Below are 25,062 nucleotides of genomic sequence, written 5' to 3' on the forward strand. Positions count from 1 at the left end.
TAATATATTTGTTTTTTTGACAACACGATAATTTTTTAAACTTAGAATAGGCATTCACATGTAATTAGTAAAATATAAAATCCTTTGCTTGCATTATTTAGTCTTTTGCTTCTCTCAACATCACTGGGAGTCTAAATTTTTTTCCCCTATGCCTTAATGTAATGATGGTGTTACTTCAGTAATTCTTGTGATGAAAAGTTAACCATGAAGTAGGAGGGCAAGACAAACTATTGCTGCTAGGGTTCCAGCTCATGCGTGTTTTGGTTTATTTCAAACAAAAAGTGTATCAGCATGTCTCTGCTATTAGCGGATGCCGACAGACAAGTTCTCCTGAGAATACACTTCTCTCATTTTTTGCTTGGGTGGGCACCTTCAGAACAAGGTCCGTTAACCTGCCCCCAATTCACAGTAAAGGGTCCAATGAGATCATTGGCTTTGGAGGAAATCTGCTGGACCAGTTAAATTCATGGCAGAGAGGTCATCCCAGATGATTGTGATGATTGTTCCTTTGAGACTCCCAGAGGTTGTCCTGATAGGTCTTCTTGAAGATATAGAGTGATCATAGGGCCTTCGGAAGTTTTAAGAAAATGGAAAACTGCATTGGGGAGAAAAGGCTCGGAAGGTTGAGTGGAGGAACTTTCCCCCATCACAGCAATGCACCTGCTCCTTCTTTGAGGATCCCAAAGGCTGTTCTACAAGAATTCCCTTGAAACTGATGATCCCACCCTGTAAATCTTCACCCAATTCATAGGAAAAAGTTAAATGAAAAAAAAGAATTCCCATGGGAAACCGTATTCCATTACTCATACAGTCCTACTTTTGCCCCATCAGACTTTCTTTTTTAATTGCCAAACTCAAAAATTAAAAGTAATGCTATTGGAGTCCCTGGGGAATGCCAAAGCCTATCATTCTCATGTGTCATAAATTGAAGGGCACAGAATTTTATGGGAAGGGTTAGATTGAAACATCTCCTTTAAAAGAATATAGAACTAGCTGGAGGATATGCTGAGAAACCATAGCTTTGCAGTTTAGAATTTTTGTTGAATAAAAATTTCTGTAATTTTGTAGCAATACTTTTTGACATACCTTCACATAGTATTTGGGAACTATATGCTTACACATTTTCATCAAGCTATTTTACTTTAACCTGTAAGTAGACATCAGATCATAGTAATAGTGAAGCTTCCTTTTAAATGATAAACTTTTCAAAAGTACCTAAGTTCCAATGTGTACAGCTAATGATCATTCATTTCAGGAAATATTTTATCAGTACCCTGGAAAGTCTGCTTTATTTACCCATCAATTTTTTTACCCAAATTTAACCTAATAATATGTTTAACTTTTTTTTTTTTTGGTCACAGATCATTTTACTTATTACTCTTCCTGTAATATTAGTAATGACTTTGTAAGCATAACTTTTGAACTACCAATGGGTATTTAATTAGGACCCCACTCAGTGATTAACTAGGCATTAGTTGAAGTGTTTGCTGTAGTGGGAAAATTTTTGAAGTTAGTACTATATATAACTAAAGAAATGGAAAGATCCTAAGTATATTAAGTGATTAAATATGGCCACATCAAACTATTTTTTTATTATTTACCAGAGGTCTGTATTGATGATTAGCAGGAAAAGGATATCTTTTACAATTTTTAGGTTATTTATTTATATTATATCTAAATTACTGACTATAAAATGTCATCTGTGAAAAAAGGGCAAATTATAAAATATAAATATTTGCTTATAGAGTGAAACACTTGTGGATAAAACAAACCTTTTCTCTTGTGTGTGGGGAAACTAGAATCTCAAGAGGAAGATGGAGATATAGAAGTTGAAGAGGCAGAAGAGGAAAATGATAGACCTTACAATTTGAGACAAAGGAAAACAGTGGATCGGTACCAAGCACCTCCAATAGGTAAGAAACAAAATGACTCCTTCCCTTCTTGTAGTTGAGTAGCTTCTTCTTCTTTACTCTTAAAAAAATATATTGCTTAGTTTAGAAGAATGAAGCCTGGAGCGTTTCTCGGTAGATTCTTCCGCGTGTACTGCTCACACCGTCACATGTCTTAATTCTGCAGACTGGTTTTGTCTTAGTGAGTGAGCACTATTGAAAATTGTACCTTGTGTCTAGCCTTTATTTTCTTAATAGGCTTCAGTCGCGTAAGTTTTTTCATCTGTATTAAGTGAACATTCAATGTGTTTTAGTCTCAAAGGCTTTCCTAAATATGTTTATTTTTTATCCCAATAGTATTTTAAATTCTGTCCCACCGGCTAGATTAATGATCCTACTATTAGCAAAGGTCCCATGGAGGTTACTTAGACTATCTCTTAACCTGACAATGTTGCCACTAAAGTAGACCAGGGTATATTTGTAAATCTTAGATATATGAATGGATTTTGAATCCACACTTAGTTGTAAGCCTTGATCTAAGAATAATTAGTTCTTATGATGCGCCCTGCTCGATATTTACTCTCATGAAGTGATCTCTGAACATATGGGTGCTATAGCAAAGTGTGGTGAAGAAATCAAATGGTATTTGGTTATCAGAAAGAATACCATCTGGAGTCTTAAAGGCTTAGTATAAAAGAAGCAGCCATCTCATTGAGGTGTTAGCCAGGTGTACATGGAAGGCGTGCACCAGCCTCTATGATGCAAGGACTGAATGATAAAATCCATGACCAGAGGAGGCAATTCTATTAGAGCTTAAGTTCTCTTTTTTTAAAAATCATTTTATTGGGGGCTCATACAACTCTTATCACAATCCATCCATCCATCCATTGTATAAAGCTCATTTGTCCGGTCGTTACCCTCATCTTTCTCAAAACATTTGCTCTCCACTTAAGCCCCTGGCATTAGCTCCTCATTTTACCCCCTCGCTCCCCACTTCCCCTTCCCTCATGCACCCTTGATAATTTATAAATTTATTGTTTTGTCATATCTTACACTGTCCAATGCCTCCCTTCACCCACTTTTCTGTTGTCTGTTCCCCAGGGAGGAGGTTATATGAAGATCCTTGTAATCGGTTCCTTTCTACCCAACCATCTCTCTACCCTCCTGGTATCACCACTCTCACCACTGGTCCTGAAGGGATCATTTGTCCTGGATTCCCTGTGTTTCCAGTTCCTATCAGTACCAGTGTACATCCTCTGGTCTAGCCAGATTTGTAAGGTAGAATTGGGATCATGATAGGGGGTGGGGAGGAACATAGAGGAGCTAGAGGAATGTTGTATGTTTCATCGTTGCTACATTACACCCTGACTGGCTTGTCTCCTCCCCGTGACCATCTGTAAGGGGATGTCCAGTTGCCTACAGATGGGCTTTGGGTCCCTACTGAGCTTAAATTCTGAGCACCATATTTCTAGAAAATTATGAATGGCATTAAAAGCCTCAAATCTATTTGCAGAGCACCCACCAGGATTAAGCCTCTATTGGATTCCATCTGAACATCAACTGGTGATGTAAATATTCTTCTTTTGAGTGCATTGGAAAGGGCATTACCTCTATCTGCCTGACCATTCCAGAGAGAGGCAGTCTCCTATGGGAGCTTGCCTGGGTGTGGGTTTGAAGGAGATCACTGTATGGAGGGTGGGTTTAGGTGGGTGGTTGTTGGCATTGTCATGAATTATGTCCTGACTGCCTTGGTAGGGGTCGTGGGAGGGGTCTGAACCAATCTTGTAAGCTGGTCTGTCTATCACAACATACATCTCGCAATCAAGGCCTCTCATTCCCACTCTGGTAATCCTATCTTCCACCAACTGTGCATTTGTGACAATTTTACTTGACCTTTCATCTAATGTTCTTTTTTTGGTTAGGTATACCTTAGTCATCAAAGCGATGTCTTTGCTTTTAATTTTTATTAAAAAGTAATTTATTGGCATATATCTCATACCCTCTACCACTCAATCATTTAGTCATATTAAGAAGATTGGTATAATCATCACTACAATCAATTTCAAAACATTTTCTTATATTCATTATAGTTAACTCCTCATTTCTGTCTTAAAAAAAATAATTTTATTGGGGGCTCGTACAATTCTTATCACAATCCGTTTATACATCCATTGTGTCAAGCACATTTGTACATTTATTACCCTCCTCGTTCTCAGCTCCCCATTTCTTCCCATCCTCCCCTGCTATGATCCTAGGCAATTACCAATCCAATTGCTGTCTCACCGTCCACCTATCCTGGATTTCATATATAGAAAACCATACAAAACACAAAAAGGAACCAACCAACCAACCAAAAAAAACCCAACAACATTGAGTAGACAAAACAGGAAAATCGCAAACAAAAAAAAATCCCAAAATATTATAAACTGAAACAACGTTAAAATGGATCAAAAGGGACATCAAATGATAGGTATTACATTTTAACCTAACTGCATCTGCCATAATTGACACATTGTTTTCTGTCTGATGGCAAGGCTATCCACTCCCCTCCACTATGGTCAGAGGGGGCATTCACCAGAGGTTAAATTCTTTTTTTTTTTTTTTTTACATTTTATTAGGGGCTCATACAACTCTTATCGCAATCCACACACATACATACATCAATTGTATAAAGCACATCCGTACATTCTTTGCCCTAATCATTTTAAAAGCATTTGCTCTTCACTTAAGCCCTTTACATCAGGTCCTCTTTTTTATCCCTCCCTCCCCACATCCCCCTCCCTCATAAGCCCTTGATAATTTATAGATTGTTATTTTGTCATATCTTGCCCTATCCGGAGTCTCTCCCCGCCACCCTCTACTATCATGATCCCAATTCTCCCTTCCAAATGTGGCTAGACCAGAGGATGTACACTGGTACAGATAGGAACTGGAAACGCAGGGGATTCAGGGTGGATAATCCCTTCAGGACCAGTGCTGTAAATGGCGATACTGGGAGGGTGGAGGGAAGGTGGGTTGGAAAGAGGGAACCAATTACAAGGATCTACATGTGACCTCTTCCCTGGGGGATGGACAACAGAAAGGGGGGTGAAGGGAGATGTTGGACAGGGCAAGATATGACAAAATAATAATTTATAAATTATCTCCTCTCTGGGAGATGGGCAATGGGGAGGCGGTGAGGGGAGACGCTGGGGAGTGTAAGATAAGATATAATAATTATTTATAAACTATCAAGGGACCAGGGGTAGGATTGGGGAGGGAGGGGGATGGGGGAAAAAAGGGAAACCGAGCTGATTCCAGGTACCCAAGTGGAAGGTGAATTATGAGAATGACGAGTGCAATGAATGTATAAGGGTGCTTTGCTCAATTGATGTATGTACAGACTGATAAGAGCCTTATGAGCCCCAATAAAAAGATTAAAAATAATAATAAAAAAAAACATTGTCTGAATTCTGTCTTTATGACAATCTTTCTTTTTCATGAAATTCAAAATTTAAGTACCACAAATCAGACAAAAATGATATAATTTAGGGTCGTAAATTCTGAATACAAAATTTCATTAAAGTAAAAAAAATCACAAAAAAAACTTATCAAGGGTTCATGAGGGAGGGGGAGCAGAGAGGGAGGGGAAAATGAAGAGCTGATACCAGGGGCTTAGGTGGAGAGCAAATGTTTTGAGAATGATGAGGGCAGTGAATGTACAAATGTGCTTTACGTGATTGATGTATGTATGGATTGTGGTAAGAGCTATAAGAGCCCCTAATAAAACGATTTTTTAAAAACATTTTATTAGGGGCTCATATAACTCTTATCACAATCCATACATATACATATATAAATTGTATAAAGCACATCTGTACATTCTTTGCCCTGATCATTTTCTTTTTTTTCCTACTCTTTTTTTTACATTTTATTAGGGGCTCATACAACTCGTATCACTATCCATACAAATCTGCACATTCCCTGCCCCAATCATTCTCAGAGCATTTGCTCTCCACTTAAGCCCCTCCCATCAGGTCCTCTTTTTTTTTTTTCCCCTCCCTCCCCTTTCCCCCCTCCCTCATGTGCCCTTGGTAATTTATATATCGTTATTTTGTCATATCTTGCCTTATCCGGAGTCTCCCTTGCCCCCCTTCTCTGCTGTCCCTCTCCCAGGGAAGAGGTCACATGTGGATCCCTGCAATCAGTTCTCCCTTTCCAACCCACTCACCCTCCACTCTCCCAGCATCGTCCCTCACACCCTTGGTCCCGAAGGTATCATCCACCCTGGATTCCCTGTACCTCCAGCCCCCACATGTACCAGTGTACAGCCTCTGTCCCATTCAGGCCTGCAAGATAGAATTCGGATCATGGTAGTTGGGGAGAGGAAGCATCCAGGATCTGGGGGAAAGCTGTGTTCTTCATCGGTACTACCTCGCGCCCTAATTAACCCATCTCCTCTCCTAAACCCCTCTATGAGGGGATCTCCATTGGCCGACACTTGGGCCTTGGGTCTCCACTCTGCACCTCCCCCTTCATTTAATATGGTATATATATACATATACATATACACATATATACACATACATACACACACTTATATCATTTTTTTTATTTTAACAATTTATTGGGGCTGATACAATTCTTTTCACAGTTCATACATATACATACATCAATTGTATAAAGCACATCTGTACAGTCTTTGCCCTAATCATTTTTTTCTCTTTTCTTCTTTTACATTTTATTAGGGACTCATACAACTCTTACCACAATCCATACATATACATACATCAATTGTATAAAGCACATCCATACATTCCCTGCCCCAATCATTCACAAGGCATTTGCTCTCCACTTAAGCCCCTTGCATCAGGTCGTCTTTTTTTTCCCCCCTCCCTCCCCATTCCCCCCTCCCTCATATGCCCTTGGTAATTTATACATCGTTATTGTCATATCTTGCCCTATCCGGAGTCTCCCTTCCCCCCTTCTCTGCTGTCCCTCTCCCAGGGAAGAGGTCACATGTGGATCCTTGTAATCAGTTCCCCCTTTCCAACCCACTCACCCTCCACTCTCCCAGCATCGTTCCTCACACCCTTGGTCCTGAAGGTATCATCCACCCTGGATTCCCTGTACCTCCAACCCTCATATGTACCAGTGTACAGCCTCTGTCCTATCCAGCCCTGCAAGGTAGAATTCGGATCATGGTAGTTGGGGGGAGGAAGCATCCAGGATCTGGGGGAAAGCTGTGTTCTTCATCGATACTACCTCACACCCTAATTAACCCATCTCCTCTCCTAAACCGATCTATGAGGGGATCTCCATTGGCCGACACTTGGGCCTTGGGTCTCCACTCTGCAGTTCCCCCTTCATTTAATATGATATATATACATATGTACACATACATATGTACATGTACACATATACACACATACATACACACACTTATATCTTTTTTTTTTTTTTTGCATGATGCCTTATACCTGGTCCCTTGGCACCTCGTGATCGCACTGGCCGGTGTGCTTCTTCCATGTGGGCTTTTTTGCTTCTGAGCTAGATGGCTGCTTGTTCACCTTCAAGCCTTTAAGACCCCAGACACTATCCCTTTTGATAGCCGGGCACCATCAGCTTTCTTCACCACATTTGCTTATGCACCCATTTGTCTTCAGCGATCCTATCATGGAGGTGTGCAGTCAATGATATGATTTTTTGTTCTTTGATGCCTGGTAACTGATCCCTTCGGGACCACTCGATCACACAGGCTGGTGTGTTCTTCCATGTGGACTTTGTTGCTTCTGAGCTAGATGGCCGCTTGTTTATCTTCAAGCCTTTAAGACCCCAGTCACTATCTCTTTTGATAGCCAGGCACCATCAGCTTTCTTCACCACATTTACTTGTTCACCCACTTTGGCTCCAGCCGTTGTGTCGGGAGAGTGAGCATCATAGAGTTCCAATTTAATAAAAGAAGGTATTCATGCATTGAGGGAGTGTTTGAGTAGAGGCCCAAGGTCCTTCCGCCGCCTTAATACTTGACCTATAAATATAGACACATAGATCTATTTCCCCATCCTCCTATATATATTTGCATGTACATGTCTTTGTCTAGACCTCCATGAATGCCCTTCGACTCCTAGCTCTTTCCTCCATCTCCCTTGACGTTCCTCCTATTACCATGCTTTGTCGCCACCTGGGCTAGAGTATACCTCTTCTCTAAGTAACCTTACCCTTGATCATTTCCCACCAGGCCTGCCACTCCCCCTTCTCTACCATTTGGGGTCCCATGTTTTTCCCTTGTCCCTGGGTTTGTTAACACCACTTCCTTACTCCCCCACCCCCCACCCCAAGTCCCCCCGGAACTGTCGGTCCCGTTGTTTTTCCTCCAGATAGTTCATCCAGCCTGTCCTATTCAGACAGACCTGTGGAGACACTAACATGCACGAAAACAAGACAGAGGAAAACAAAGCAACAGTATACAACCAGACAACAAAACAACAAAAACAAACCACTGACAAAGAACAGAACAAAACAGTTCACAAGAGAAAACCTTGTAGTTAGTTCAGGGATCGTTTGCTGGCCCTTAGGAGCGTTTTCCAGTCCAGTCTGTTGGGGCACCACGCCCTGACCCCAACGTCCACTTTCAGCGTTCCCTGGGGACCTTGCCACTCCATTCCCTTGCTGTTCCGCTGCACTCCCCCAGTGATTTGCCTCGGTGTGGTGGGATCAGGTCAGGTGCAATTCCCACACTGTGTCTCCGGTGCTGTCGCTTGCATCGCCCTCAGTCACTGATTGGCATCATTTCTCATAGTGGGGCCAGCCATGTTGTTCTCTCTGTGGACTGGCTGCTCTACTCAGGAACATCATCATCACGGCCTGGTGGGCCAGGCTGTGTTCCACTCACTCACTCCTCCTGCCCCTTTATCCACTCCCGCGTGCTCTGATCAGATATGTTCATCTCCCGGAGCTGCAGAGTCAACGTCGTCCTTTGGGACAAATTCTTTTCGGGGGAGGGGCAGGAATCCACCTAATTTATGGTGCTGGGGCCAGCCTCCCAGACCTCTCCACTGGCTCCCCAAGAGCGTTAATTCTTAAGGGAACCCTGCACATGGATTTTGGAGTTCCGTTGTCACCCGTAGCCTTTTGAAAACTGGGTGTTCACATTTTAAGCTCTGGTACCATTCCCTCCTTCAGATTTGGATTTTATTATTTTATAATCGGTGCATCACATGGTGGGCTGGTATACTTCTTCCATGTGAACTTAGTTGATGTCTCACTTAGGATGGCTGCTTATTTTAAGGTAAGCCTTTAAGAGCTCAGATCCTATTCTTTCTGATAGTCAAGTACCGTCTGTTTTTTTTTTTTACTACCCTTTGCTATAGCACTCATATCTTCGTTGATCTTTCCATGAGGGCATGCATGGAGAATGGCCATGTCATAAGAACTAATTGTTCTTAGATTGGGGCTAGAATTAAGTACAAACTCGACGTCCATTCATATACCTGTGGTTTCTATCTGTCTCTGGTTCACTTTAGAGGCACCATTATCATTTTCTGATAGAGAACATTATAAATCATCCCCACGAGGCATAAGGTAATTCTATTGTTAGTGTCATAAATGGAATGGTATAGAATTTAAAACACTGTTGATAAAAGGAAATACAAGTGTAGGCTGACTTCAGGCTGTAGTATGTGAATTGTTGACTTGTGCAGATTAAACCCTTAAAGTGACTGGACATTATTTACACATACCATGGGGGTTGATGATAGGGCAGAACATTCAGGTACACTCATTCACTAAGGGAGAACCATACCTATCAGTTTAATACATGTCATATGAACGCAAACTCACTGAAATCAAGTCGGTGCTGATTCATAGCAACCCCCTTTTGGTTTCTGAGACTGTAAGTCAGCGGTTCTAAACCTGTGGGTCTCAACCACTTTGGGGATCAAACGACCTTTTCACAAGGGTCACTCAATTCATAATAGTAGCAAAATTACAATTATGAAGTAGCAACGAAAATAATTGTATGGTTAGAGTTAGCAGAGTCGTGGCTTTAGGAAGATTGAGAACCACTGCTGTAAGTTTTCACAGTAGAAAGCTTAGTCTTTTTCGTGTGGAGCTGCTGGTGGTTTCGAAGTGCGAACTCTGCGGATCGCAGCCCAATTGCTCCTTATGAAAGCACAGGGGTCATTTAAAAAGCTAGTAAATATATGTTAGTCTTGGAACAATTTACATTGGGCATCACTCTGACTCATGGTGGCTCTTCTGCTTTGTCTCATCGTCTTGGTGTTATGGCCTTTGGTGTTCTTGCTGCCTCTGCCATTTCAGACAGGGCTCTTGCATGCACTTCACTGGTGGCTCTTCTTTGTTAATGACTATAGGTTTCTTCGGTTACTGTTTCTGAACTGGCTTACTTTTATACCTTGTGGAATGACACAATTGACCAATCCCTGAGTTCATTTTCGAGTCCTTTACCCCATATTTGTATGATCCAACCCAGTCATTTAGTGGGAGTTACAAAGACTGAATTGAAAGAACAGCCCTACTAAGTAATTTCACATTAGTGCGTTTGTCAATTGTATAGTTTTGGTGAAGTGTCTGTTTAAGTCTTTATATTTTATTTTTTTCAAATCTTTTAACTATTTAAAAATTTATGTTGTTTACTTATTTTTGGTTTTGAGCATTCTTCATGTCTCCATTGAATCTTTATCAGATATGTGATTCCCAAATATTTCTCTCTGTGGCTTATCTTTTTAACATCTTAGCAATGTTTTAAAATGCACTTTTTAATTTAGATGTCTCTAATTCACTGTAATTATTTTCTTTTTACAAGTTATATTTGGGGTCATATGTGAGAAATATTTGCCCAAGTCACTGTCCTCAAACAACGGCCCTTCGGGCCACATGCGGCCACCGAGGACATTTATCCCTGCTTTTTTTAGCTTTAAAATAAGGTATGTGCAGTGTGCATAGGAATTTGTGCATAGCTTTTTAAAAAACTATTGTCTGGCCCTCCAATGGGTTTGAGGGACAGTGAACTGGCCCCTTGTTTAAAAAGTTTGAGGACCCTTGTCATGAAGATTTAATTTAGTATTTTGAAAGATGCCTAATTACAACTTAAAGAATTAAATAGTTTTTATTTTTGTTGTACCCGTCCAGATAGTAACTAGTTGACATATGACACCTTTAGGTTCTATTAACATTTTTAATAGAAGTCATTCCTGCTCCTTTAATACATTAGTTTTATCAATTTTTAATTATGTACTTCTATTATCATCTTTTCCTTTTTAGTACCAGCTCATCAAAAGAAGAGGGAAAACACACTGTTTGATATTCACAGATCTCCAGCAAGAAGAAGCCATATTAGGTAATTTTTGTTTTTGTAAGGGGAAAAGATGCATGTTTTAAGTTATAAATATTCTTTACTTATATTGCTTTATAATTAGGATATATGTATCAATGATATTAATTATAATGAAATAAAATAATAATAGCGTAGTTTTTCTTTCTCTTCCTTGATCATCTTTAAGGATATATATCACACCTCCAGTATTTGCACCACCTCATTCGAAGAATAGAATTCCACTTTGCATTTCTCTGCTCCCTTCGTTATGACCATAGCTGTGCTTACAGCCCTTATTTCCCTCCCTCAGTCATCAGGAGATGTGTTTGAGTCTCACAAGAAAGAAAGGACACTGCCCTGCAGATTTCCAAGTCTGCCCAAGACCTAAGAGTTCCCACAATATCCACACTTCTGACCTGCTGCCTCCCACTACTCCCTTGTGTTTTCTTTCTTATTTAAAAAAATAGTGTTATTGGTATGTAATTCAACATTGTACAATTTAATAATTTAACCACATTTAGAAGAGTTGTGTAATCATCTCCACAATTAATTTCAGAGCATCTCTTCCTTTCTCTTACTCATTGGTTTTAGCTTTCCATTCCCTCCTCTGTGTGTGTGTTTTTATTCATAGATCAGTTCACTAGCTTGAGAATTTTTAGACAGAATTTGTGGAAAGCACTGTACTTATGATTCCAATTTTATTACCTGTCTAATCTTTGAAGTTGTTGTCAATTTGATGCCATGTTCCAAGCCACTCTCCTTGAATCAATTTTGACCCACAGTGATTTTATAGGACAGTAGAACTAACCCTTGGGGTTTTTGAAGCTGTAGATCATTAATGGGAACAGAAAACCTTGGCTGAGTGCTTGAATTAGCCGAACTTGCAGTTAACAGGCCAACACAACACATAACCCATTGTGCCACCAGGTGTCCTGACTTCACACAACTCTTAAAAGAGGACAGTGCTCAAGGCAGACCTTTTTTTACTAGCTAAGCTATTGTTCTCTTTCAAGAGGACTTCGGGAGTTATTTTTAGTTTAGGATTAAAGGCTATCTCAGGGCAAAATCCTCTATGAAGTCTAGAGTCCATGAAATTTGAAATTGTGTCCTGCAGTTTCACCTTTTTGTATGGATATTTTAAAAAATTACTAATTCAATCTCTAATTACTGATTCAACCTACATGTTATAAGTAGTTTTAGATCATCAGTTTTTCCTTGAGTCGGTTTTTGAATTTTTGTGTCTTTCTTACAAAATGCCCATTTTAGTCTATTGTATATAATCTATAAGGTGCATCAGTTTATAGTATTCTTAGTGTTGTTTGGAGCTGCCATAAAAAGTAACACAAGCAAGTAGCTTTAAGTAAAAAATTTATTATCTCAGATCTGGAATACAATTTCAAGTTTTCAGAGGGACCATGCTCATTCTTTGAAAGGTTTAGGGGAAGATGCTTTGTTTTACTCTCTCAATTTCTGGAAGCTCCAGGGGTCCCTTACCTGCAGCTGTAGCATAGCTCTGTCATCCCATTTTCTCTGCGTCTTTTCTCCTGCCGATAGGACACTAGTGATACTTGATTAAGACCACACTATTCTGGTAGGACATTATGTTAATTTAGTAGACACTATCTTCAAAGACCCCATTGTAAACAAAGTTAATTCACAGATAACAGAAATTACCTTCAACATACATTTCCTGGGGACACATTTGAATCCATGACTTCATCTTCCAAGACTTTTTATATCTGAAAATCTGGTAGTCTTATACCTGGCTTCATTTCTGTTGCTAATAATTTGAAAATGCCTCCTTTTGTTTGTCAGTGTTCTTGATCTTTTCAAAGAACCAATGTTTATTTTAGATAATCTTCTGTATTTCATTTATTTGGGTGGCAGTCTTTATTTGATCTCTTTCTGATTTATATTTAGTTTTCTTTTTCTATTATGTTAATTGAGGTTTTTGAGTTGAAACAGTTTTTTCTCAATCTAGGCATTTATTAGCATAACTTTGCTTCTAACCACTGGTTTAGTTACAACCCATAGATTTTGGAATGTTTCTTCATTCTTCTGCAGAGATTTTCTCACTTACTTTGGTTATTTAGGAGCATCTTCAGCAAAATTTTACTTGCATGTGCTATTAATGATGTTGTTTGAAAATTTCTGCCTTTTGTGAGGTCACTTTGGAATGAGCGCAAATACTGATCACTTCCAGTTAGTTGGTCAGGTGGCTGTCTTCCACGTTTCTTGGCATCGACCACTGGGTCCTTCCCAGCACTACAACAGTTTGTGGAATCATTTCATTTAGTATCGTGTTAATTCCTGGGGCCTTGCTTTTGACCAGTGAGTTTAGTGCATATTGCACTTCTTTTGCTTTCAGTTCAGCATCATATGCCACATGAACTTCTTCCTTGAATTTCTCCCTCCTTTGCTTTTACTTAATCATGTGAAATGGTCGTACATTGACTAATTCTTTTTAGTACAATTATTCTGCGTTGTCTTTCATCATCTTTTGATGCTTCTTTCACTGTTCAATATTTTTTTCTGTGGACTCTTAATGTTGCAATTTGAGGCTTTAATTTTTTTCTTCACTTCATAAGTGTCTGGAATTTCTCTGATTTTTTTTGAGGAGGAAGGTCCAATAAGAGAAAAGAAGAAAAGAAAAAACAACTTTATTTCCTAATAAGACCCTAAAGTTACTTATAAACAATGACAGCTATTCTTTAAAATAGGCTATACTAGGTACAGCCTGTTCATCCCTTTGGTTTCCTAACGACTGGTCTAGCACATTTCATGGTAATACTTTAGGTTGTCTTCTTGAATTCCCCATTGAAGTTTTTTGTTCGCCTCTTCTACTTGATCATTTCTCCTACTTGCATTAGCTACTGTACGTTCAAGAGACTCTGAAATCCATACTGACCCTTTTAAAAATGACCTTTTGAATCAATTTATCTTTTTCCCATGGAGCAGCTGATAGGTTGGAACCACCAACTTGGTGGTTACCAGTCTGATGTCTAACTGACAGCAACACCAGGCCTCTGTTTTGGGATTAATGGTCTAGCATTTGTCAATTAATATTCCTCTCGTGGGAATGACTTTATCAGAAATCCTAATACATGATGTGTTCATTACATGGTAGTTCTGATTATAAAGTATTTCTGTGCTTGTTCCCACCCCCCTAAAATATTCTAAAAGAGAACAAATTTTAAAGGGGAGTATTGTTTTAAGTGGTAAGTAAAAGCCCTTGTTCATCTAAATACAAACAAATGTATTGTTTTCTTTAGTTCTTAAATGTCTGATTTCTGATTCTTTGGAGAAGGGTCCAGTAAAAGAAAAAAACAAACCCAAAACTTTATTTTCTAATAAGACCCTAAAGTTACTTATAAACAATGCCAGATTTTTCTTAAAACTGGATGTAAATAAGATTGTTTTTATTTAACTGCTATCTCTTAACAGTATCTGAAAAATTGTATTCTTTTGCCTTTGTTTTTCTTTGTAGAACTTGTCACCTTTATACTTCATTAGATGCTAATTATATGAAGGCATAGATGTTTTTTTGCTTTATTTACTGCCTCATCCACAGCACAAGAAAACATGTTGTAGCTGATAAGCTCTGATAGATACAAGATAGGGAGTTTAAGAAGCCATTTGCTCCTGTAATGGCCTCCACTCTTTAATGGTTTCCTCTGTTTAAGTAGGAGAAAGAAGCATGCCATTCATAGTAGTGACACGACTTCTTCTGATGAAGAACGCTTTGAAAGGAGAAAATCTAAGAGCATGACAAGAGCAAGAAATAGGTTAGTAAAATTGTCGATTGTTTTCTCTCCCGCCACCCCATGGTAGGGAAAAATAACAATATTTGTAAAAATGAGATATTTATCTATTCAAATGTTTTGTTGAAATTGATATTCAATACCAATATTTTAGACTAGAGCATTGCACTGTAGTAACTGTGAAAGAGATTTAAACTTTGGAAATTTCTCCTCTATTACTTCCTCCCATTGCCTTCTTCCCGACCTTCCCTCCTATGGTCCAACCCATATAATCAGACAATCCTTCCATGTCCTAGTCCGAACAATAAGAAAACCTAAGGTTGAAGAAAGAAAAGGGAAGAGAAAAAGATGAGAGAAAAGGAAAAAGACCCTAGTTAGGTCCAGGTCTGTTTGCTGGTCCCCATGGAACTCTGCCTGCTGGTCCTGATAGGGATCCAGGGACTGTCCCTCCTCAGGGGCTCCTCAGGGGCTCTGTGCTCGGCTTTACTATGATTGCTGATCTGTTATGCTCCATTCCCACACTGTCTCCCTCTGATTTTTTTTAAAAAGACAAGAAGGGAAATAATTTTAGTAGACATATCCATGCATTGTGTGAGGATAAATTGAAATATTACAATAACACGTTTGTTTAAATGCCACATATTCTAGTAAATAGAGTAGGTCTCTTTCTATTTGATGGCTCCATAGTTTGGGCTACTGTATACGTTAAACATTTTCCGAGTTAAGGTAGACTGGGCCCTTTGGGCAAGTAGATAACTTATCTTATTTGCTTTATCTAATGGATTGCTCTTTTGAGTCAGTTGAAAAAAATTTGATGTGGTAAGTTTACAAATGGAATTCTGTGCTACTGTTTTCTTCATTATGAGAAGATCAGGATGAAAGTGTAAACATATAACTTTATTTTAACTTTGAAATGTGAAACTCTTAATGCTTTTTGCTTGGATTTGATCAATTTCAGATGTTTACCTATGAACTTTAGAGCTGAAGACCTAGCTAGTGGCATTCTGCGAGAGCGCGTGAAAGTGGGCACGAGTTTGGCTGACGTGGATCCGATGAACATTGATAAATCAGTAAGTTTTGAAAAATATTTAGACACTGCTTTTGTTTGCTTGTTTGTTTTTATTGTTCTGAAAGCTACACATGATAAAAGTACGAACCTAAATATGTGCATTATTAATGTTTTGATATTTGAGCATTTTTCACCAGGATACACTGATCACATGTGAATTTTAGTCAGGTTTTTACTGTTTTTCATTTCTTGGTTATTGGAATAGAGAGTTTGGCAGGATAGGAAATTGGGCTGAGATGGTGAGAAAGTAGAGGCCATTTGATGTAATAAGTGACAGGCTGTTTCTTCAAACTGCCGTAGTCTCATGAGCAGCTTGCTTTGACTGTGGTGCAGTTAGTCCCTTAATGGATATTGGAGAAGCAAGACTGGTATTAAGTGGACATGGTTGTAATTTATGGCAAATAATGGGTATAGGCCAAAGTGTAGGGTATTGGTGAAATGAAGTAGATGGATTTCAAAGAACTGAGGAAATAAACCTGAGAGAATTTGGTGAATTTATTTATTTTGAGACGTCAGGGAGAGAACGGAACTAAAGGGTGGACGGATCCAACTGGATTGCTAAGATGGTTCCTTTCCTAAAGTGGAGACCCCGGGCAGTGCAAGTGGTTGACGTTCTCAGCCGTGAATCACATGTCTAGAGGCTTGCATCCACCTAGATTCCAAGTACCTTGGAAGAAAAGACTATTTGCTTCTGAAGTCAGCCATTGGAAACTCAATGGAACATCATTTACTCTGACCTAGGTAGGGCTTCCTTGAGTTAGATTTGATAGCAGTTTATTCTGGAAATAGAAGAGGAAGGGAAGAGTTGAGGGGAGAAGAGCAGTTGTGGGCATGTTTCCGGGTGTATGTGGCACATCAACAGAGAAATGAAGGGAGTGGAGGGGAGCTGTGATGGTATCGGGGAGTTCAAGAAGAAGAACATGTTTTGAAACAGATGGTGGCAGCAGTTGTACCACTGTGCTTGATCTAACTGAATTGTGGATTGTTATAATAGCTGTAAGAGCGCCCAATAAAATGATTAATAAAGCAAAAACATAAAGTAGAAATACCTTGTGTTTAGATATGGCCTTTGGGAGAACTATGTAGACTAGAAACTCATGCATGGGTCACCAGTGTAAAGATGGTCGAGGTCATGATGGAAACTGGATACTGGTACCCAGGGAAAGTATGTGGTGTGAAAAAAGAGGCAAGATTTCTTTTCTTAATTGAAGTGAAATTCTAGCTAGCATGCCTGTGCCCGTGTAAGTAATCATTTTGGAACGCACAGGTGTGTTTTTAGTGATTCACAGTGTTGGGCAACTGCCACTCTGTTGTTTCAAAACTCTCATCACCTCCTAAAAACACTTGGTACCTGTGAAAAAATTGTACTTTCTGTTTTCCTCCCTCTAAGTTGCTTTCTATCTCTATGAATTTTGAATCCTGGCTCTACCACATGAGAGGGTTCATGTCCTGTTTGTCCACGAGCATCATGTCTTCGAGGTTTACCTATGTTGTAGCATGTATCAGTGCTGAGTTCTTTTTTTAGCTGAATACACCACTGTAGGTATGTACCTCAATTTGTACCTTTCACTGCCAATGCATATTTGAGTTACTTTTCCCATTTGATTTTTTAACAAAGTTTTTGAAGAATCCTTGTACATGAAGGAAACATTGGCAAAATTGAAGGGAAAATTATTCTAAAATAATAGTTGGACAGTTCAATACCCCATTTTCATTAATAGATAGAACATCTTGACAGAAGATCAAGTAGGAAGTGTGGAGGCCTTGATCAACACTATGAATAAACCAAGTTGATCTTTCTTATCAAATGTACCTAGAACATTATCTAGGAATAAAACATGTGAGCAAAATAAAACCTTTACTGTCAAGTTGACGCTGACTCACAGAGACCCTGTCGGGCGGGATGGAACGGCCCCCGGGTTTCCACGGCTGGCCTCTCTAGGGACGCACAGGGCCACGTTTTCCTCCTGTGGGACCGCTGAAGTTCTGGTTCACAGCTGGCTGAACACTGACCACTGTGCTCCTAGGACTCCTTAGACTAGTGGTGGTTCTCAGCCTTCGTCATGCCGCCACCCTTTCATACCCTCATACACCCTCATGTGGTGGTGACCCCCCAACCATTTACGTTGCTATTTCATAACTGTAATTTTGCTACTGTTATGAATCGTAATGTCTGTTATGCAGGATTATTTTCATTGTTACAAATTGAACATAATTAAACACAATTAAAGCATAGTGACTAATCACAAAGCAATATGATAAAATATTTATGTGTTTTCCCATGGTCTTAGGCGACCTGAGAAACGCTGCCTTAGACTGTTGTTGTTAGGGGTCACCAAGTCAGTTCGCTCATAGTGATTGTATGTACAATGAACAATGCCCAGTTTGTGCCATCCTCACAATTGTTGCTATGTTTCAGTCAAATTCTAAATAAATTAAAAATAAACACTGTATATACTCGTGTATAATAAGCCTAGTTTTTCAGCACATTTTAAATGCCCTTTTTGTGGTAAAATTAGGTGCCTCGGCTTATAAATCGGGTCGGTTTATACTCGAGTAGATACAGTAATTAAAAAGTATCCTCTCTGACTACTGTAGAATGAAACTAGAAATTAATTACCAAATGAAAACTTGGAAAATCTGCAAATATATGCAGATTAAACAACATACATTTTTAATAACTAGAGATCCAAAGAAGAAATCACAAAGGAGATTAATAAATACTTTGAGGTGAAAGTGTAGCATACCAAAACTTGAGGGATGTAGTAAACAAGAACACTCAGAGGGAAGTTTTTAACTGTGGATCCTTACATTATAAAGTAAGGTCTCCAGTTAGCACTAGAGCAGCCGGTGGGTTTGAACCAGCGCCTTTTTGACCACAGCTTTCCAGACAGGTTTTCTTTAAGGAGTCTTTTAACTACTTGAACTATTATGAGTGGGCGTGGTAGTCTTTGTTACTTCTCCAGTTATTTCATTGTTGCTCTGATATCTTTGAAATAATTATATAAACATTTATAAGAAGAAGACGAGACTAGATATACAAGCAGAGATCAGTGTTCATTAGTAAATTTCTTTTCATATTGCCTCAGTGCCAAGGATAAAGATTACATGTCTACCTGACTAGAGTTTTACTGGAGTGTACTAGAGAGATGATTTTGTTTGGAAAAGCTGAGCTTTTCAGAGCCACAAACCACTGGAAGTCTGTCCCAGCCTGCAAAACAATTTTGTCCATTTGGGGATGATGATAGACTCTAATGCATGGCATTTTGAATGGCATTTCAGTAGTTAGGAGGTCCTGTTGAAACCATGCGAGTATTTCTGAACCTTCAGTGTTAAAGAATCTATGTCACACATAAGCTTCTTCTGTCATACATTTTTGCTCTTCTTTCCAAGGTGCGGTTTGATAGCATAGGTGGATTGAGCCATCATATCCATGCACTTAAAGAAATGGTAGTATTTCCACTATTATACCCAGAAATTTTTGAAAAGTTTAAAATCCAGCCTCCAAGGTAAGTAATGACTTACGTGGCTTTAAAAATTATTTAGAATTTTTCAAATTCCTTTTAATAAATTAAAAAATATCTAAATATTTGGTATGAATATATTTGATGACTTAAGCACAAAGAAATAAGAATACAGTTTTATTAATTGAAGTTTATAGTGGTAGAACTAAGGGTATTCTTGAAATTTGTCATTCAGGATTTAGGAATCAAGTACAAGATGAGCTTCTTTATATAGGCCTTGAGTGTGCAACTAAGAAACCCTGGTGGCATACTGGGTCATCCATTGGACTGCTAATCACAAGGGCAGCGGTTTGAAACCCATTAGGTGATCGTGAAGAGAAAGATGAGGCTTTCTATTTCTGTAAAGATGTAGTCTCAGAAACACTTAGGGCAGCGGGGAATCCTTCTATCTCATCTTACAGGGTTGCTGTGAGTTGGAATGAACTCAATGGCATGAGTTAAGTGAATGAATGTACAGCTGGGTAGCTAAAGGGATTTTTCTGAAATTGACTTTCTAATAACATCGCATTTGCTCTATGTCATTGAGTCTAAGAAGCACAAATTTATTGAAGTGTTTCTTTGTGAGGATGAGGTGTTTTGAAAAAAGCTAATAAACTTGACAAATCATTTAGTTGGTAACTACTGAACTGTCCAAAAAGGTTGAGAGATTATTTTACATGAAGTTGGGTAGATTTTATATATATACATATACATATACATACATATACATTTGGGGGAGAATATCTATATATAATGCATTCCCCAAACCCTACTGCTTATGAGTTGGTTCAGATTCATACTGACTCTATCGAACATGGTAGGATGATCCCTATGGGTTTCTGAGACTGTGACGCTCTGTGAGAGTAGAAAGCCCATCTGTCTCCTGGGGTGCTTGGCTGGTGGCTTTGAACTGCTCTTGTGGTTAACATCTCAGTGCATAACCTACTATGCCACCAGGCCTCTGAAAGTGCACAAACCACTTGTAATTTTGTTAGATATTGCTAAATTACTGAGTCCTTTTTTGAACTACATCTTGCCCACCTAACCTTAGTGCTTTCAGAATATCCTGTGGGGAATCAGGAAAATGCAATTTTTGTCCATGTTGCAAAAAGATTCATCAATGTTTAGTAATTATAATTATACATGAGCACAGAATTATGTGGGAGGGACATTATTTGATATTGGTTATTATCACTGATTGCACTAACAATTTATTGTTTGTGATTCTGTCATTACCTAGGGGCTGTTTATTTTATGGCCCTCCTGGCACAGGTAAAACCTTGGTGGCCAGAGCATTAGCGAATGAATGTAGTCAAGGAGACAAAAAAGTGGCTTTTTTTATGCGAAAAGGAGCAGACTGTTTGAGCAAGTGGGTTGGTGAATCTGAAAGACAACTTAGACTTCTTTTTGATCAGGTAAGAAATAACGGGTAATTCTAGAAAAATCTTTGTTAGAATGATTTTTATGTTTCGTTTTCAGACCATCTTTGTTCATGACATAGATGCAGTCATTTGCTCGGGTGGCATGGTACAAAATGAGAAGAAATGACTGCAAAAGTCCACTGATTTTCAGAATGTGAATGTACGAAGTACGCATCTAGGGCATTAGGAATGCACAAAGAGTGACACCTTGGGCATAAAGATTAATATCCGTTTTGAGTCATAGCAAGCCTATCCAGGCTTACCACGTCTAAATCTTTGTGGGACTAGCCAGCCTCATCTTTCTCTTGTGGAGGAGCTGATAGGTTTGAACCACTGACCTTTGTGGTTTACATTACAACTCAGTGCTTACTTGACAGCTTCAAAATGGCCAAGTATTGACTGATTTGAATCAGAAAATTTTATGGTCTGCTGTGTTGGGAATGACAAGTTGAAAAGGAATGGGAATATATTCATTGTCAAAGAAGAACATTTCAAGATTTATTCTGAAGTACGACTTTGCCAGTATGTGGTAGTTACATAATCTGTTGTCAATTTGAGAGAGAATTAAGAGCAAAGGGGTGGAATTTAGCCTGTCAATAATGTCACAGTTTTATTGGAGGGCAAAGAGATATATAACGCATTGAAGGCGGGACACAGACTCACTTCCTGTGAGACATTTCTGAGGAGAAGCCTCATGAAGCTACCCTGAGGCAGTCAGAGTTTCGGAGCCAAAGGAACCACGAGGAGACTCCTGTCAGCCCTGAGATGCTTCCAACGCCACTGGATGCACAAGATTTCCCACCCACTGGCCTGCGATCTTCCTTCATTCAGCGTCATTGCATGTGTTTCGTGAGTCTGAAGAGGACTTTATTGGTGTCGGACATATGGGCTAATATCAGACTTATGGACTCGATCTGGACTGGACAGGATATTTTCTCAATATACAATTGTTCTTGTATATAAACTCTTTCCTACACACATGAGTCCATGAATTTGCTTCTCTAGGCTACCCTAATACATAGTGATAGGATGATATATCTATACTTATAAGGAACAGTAATTAATATGCCTATTACTCAAATGTACTCACAAGCCACTTATGCCAAAGATGAGGAAATTCAAGATTTTTAACCAACTTCTGCAATCTGAAATTGATCAAACATGCGCTCAGTATGCCCCCATCTTTCTCCTTTGGAGTGGCTGGTGGATTCGAACTCCTGGCAATGGTTAGCTACCTACCCATCGCATTAGTATAGTGATAGAAATAATGCTGGAGATCATATGCTAGATTTTTATAAAAGCAATGACATACCTTGCAACAGCAATCACAGTGACTGTACACATAGAAGTTACTAATTGAAATAGACTACATCTGTGGAAAGAGTCAATAGAAAAGCTCAGCCAGAAAGAAAGTCGGGGGCCAATATTGGAACAGATCATCAGTTGCACATGTGCAAGTTCACATGGAAGCTGCATAAATTTAAAGCAAACCTAGAGAAGCCAAAGTACAACCATGAGTATATCCCATCTAAATTTAGGGATTTTATAAATATAGATTGGATTAATTGAATAATAAGGATGAAAACCAGGCAAGTTGTGGGATGACATTAAGGATGATATACACGAAACAGTAGGAAATCATTAAAATAAAAAAAAGTGGCAAAAGACCAAATGGATCAGAAGAGAAACGGAATGTTTTTGAATGTAGAGTACATGAAAACAAAAAGGAAGAAATAAAACAAGATTGCAAAGGGTGGCTGGAAAAGACCAAGTGTTATCTGAAATGTGCATAAAGACTTGGAATAGGGAAGAGTACACTCCGCTTCTCTCAAGGTGGATGAACTGAAGAAAATCTCAAGCCTGTGATTTGTATGTCAAAATAGGAGTCTTGGTGGCCTATTGGTTACGTAGTCTCCTAACTGAAAGGTCAGTGGTAGCTTTCACAAAATTTCAGTCTTTGAGGCCTTATGGGACAGTTCTACTCAGTCCTGGAGAATTGCCGTAACAACAGCAGTGGTTTATTTTTTATCCCCTTTAATGGGCAAACTATTCCACAGTATATAAGACAATGGAATAAATATATGAGTGAGTTGGCACCAAAAAGAAAATATTCAGGAGGTAGCATGAGATAGAAAACTGATGGTATTAAAGGACGATGTTAAAGCTACATGGAAGGCCTTGAAGAAAAATAAACCCCAGGAATTGATGTAATCCCTGTCGAGAAACTTCAACAAATGGTTGCAACACTGCAAGTGCTCGCTTGTTTGATGCTGTGACATGAAATTTGATAATTGCTCCATGACCAGTTGACAGGAAGAGATCCATATTTGTTCTGATCCCAAGGAAGATGATCCAACAGATGGCCGAAATTTTGAACAGTATACAAGTAAAACTTTGAAGGTAATTAAGAAAGAGTTGTAGCAGTACATTGACAGAGAATTCCCAGAAATTCAAACCAGATTTAGACGAGGACATGAAATGAGGGATATCACTGCTGATGTCAGATGGATCTTAGCTCAAAGCAGAGAGTAGCAAAAGTGTGTTTACCTGTGTTTTATTGACTATGCAAAGGCATTCAACTGTGTGGACCACAACAAATTATAGATAATGTTGCAAAGAATTGGAATTGTGAAACACTTTTGTGCAGAACCTGTACATAGTCCAAGAGGCAGTCATTTGAACAGAACAAGGGGGTGACAGGTGATTTTAAATTTGCACAACTATGTTTGGCTAATAGATCTTCACCATACTTATTCAGTCTGTATGTGAAACAAAGAGAGACACTGGGTTATACGAAGAAGAATGTGGCATCAGAATCGTAGGAAAATGCATCAACAACCGACCACACACAGATGATACCGCCTTGCTTACAAAGAGGACTTAAATATTGATGCAGATTAAAGACTCCAGTCTGTAGTATGGATTACAACTCAGTGTAAAGAGATCAAAAGTCTTTCTAATTGGACCAATATGTGACATGATAGATAGAGAAAAAATGAAAGTTGCCAAAGATTTAATTTTATTTATTTACTTTTTAAAATTTCTTAGTTATTTTTAATCCCTTTATTGGAGGCTCATACAACTCTTATCCCAATCCATACATACATCAATTGCATAGAGCACATTCATGCATTCGTTCCCCTCATCTTTCTCAAAACATTCGCTCTCCATGTAAGTCCCTGGCATAAGTTCCTCATTTCCCCCCTCCCCGTTTTCCCCCTCCTTATGAACACTTGATAATTTATATATTATTGTTTAGTGATTGATTGATAATTTATATATTATTATTTTGTCATATCTCACACTAGGTGACGTCTCCCCTCACCTACCTCTCTCCTGTCCGTCCCCCAGGGAGGAGGTTATATGTAGATCCTTATATACGTTCCACCTCTCTACCCCACTCTCCCTCCACCCACCCGGGATCAGCACTCTCACCACTGGTCCTGAAGGAATCATCCATCCTGGATTCTCTGTTTCCAGTTCCTATCTGTACTAGTGTACATCCTCTGGTCTAGCCAGATTTGTAAGGTTGAATTGGGATCATGATAGTGGGGGGTGAGGAAGCATTTAGGACCTAGAGGAAAGTTGTATGTTTCATCGTTGCACCTGACTGGTTGTCTCCTCCCCACAACCCTTCTGTAAGGGAACGTCTAGTTGCCTACAGATGGACTTTGGGTCCCAACTCCACCCCCCCCCATTCACAATGATATGATGTTTTGTTCTTTGATGCCTGCAAGCTCATCCCTTCAACACCTCATGATCACACAGGCTGGTGTGCTTCTTCTATGTGGGCTTTGTTGCTTCTCAGCTAGATGGCGGCTTGTTTATCTTCAAGCCTTCAAGACCCCAGACGCTATATCTTTTGATAGCCAAGCACCATCAGCTTGCTTCACTACATTTGCTTATGCACCCATTTGTTTTCAATGATCCTGTTGGGAAGGTGAACATCATGGAATGCCAGTTTAATAGAACAAAGTATTCTTGCATCAAGGGAGTACTTGAGTAGAGGCCCAATGTCCATCTGCTACCTTAATACTAAACCTATACATATATGCACATAGATCTATTTCCCCATCCTCATATATAAATATATTTATATATGT

At 39.1% G+C, this 25,062-nt stretch overlaps 1 protein-coding gene across 4 annotated transcripts in view; it reads left to right on the forward strand.

Moving 5' to 3' along the window:
• The window catches only part of ATAD2B (ATPase family AAA domain containing 2B), a 174,105-nt gene that overhangs the window by 49,873 nt on the left and 99,170 nt on the right, over nucleotides 1–25,062 (forward strand). For 2 of the 4 annotated variants that reach the window (XM_075557052.1, XM_075557054.1), the window contains exons 7-12: nucleotides 1,800–1,913; nucleotides 11,154–11,229; nucleotides 14,889–14,990; nucleotides 15,925–16,036; nucleotides 19,429–19,544; nucleotides 20,779–20,953. In XM_075557052.1, the coding sequence (XP_075413167.1) occupies nucleotides 1,800–1,913; nucleotides 11,154–11,229; nucleotides 14,889–14,990; nucleotides 15,925–16,036; nucleotides 19,429–19,544; nucleotides 20,779–20,953 (695 nt within the window). The remainder of the gene's footprint in view (nucleotides 1–1,799; nucleotides 1,914–11,153; nucleotides 11,230–14,888; nucleotides 14,991–15,924; nucleotides 16,037–19,428; nucleotides 19,545–20,778; nucleotides 20,954–25,062) is intronic. The other 2 variants (XM_075557056.1, XM_075557053.1) reach the window with 1 other exon arrangement.

Source organism: Tenrec ecaudatus, chromosome 8, assembly GCF_050624435.1.
Source record: "Tenrec ecaudatus isolate mTenEca1 chromosome 8, mTenEca1.hap1, whole genome shotgun sequence".
Taxonomy (NCBI): domain Eukaryota; kingdom Metazoa; phylum Chordata; class Mammalia; order Afrosoricida; family Tenrecidae; genus Tenrec; species Tenrec ecaudatus.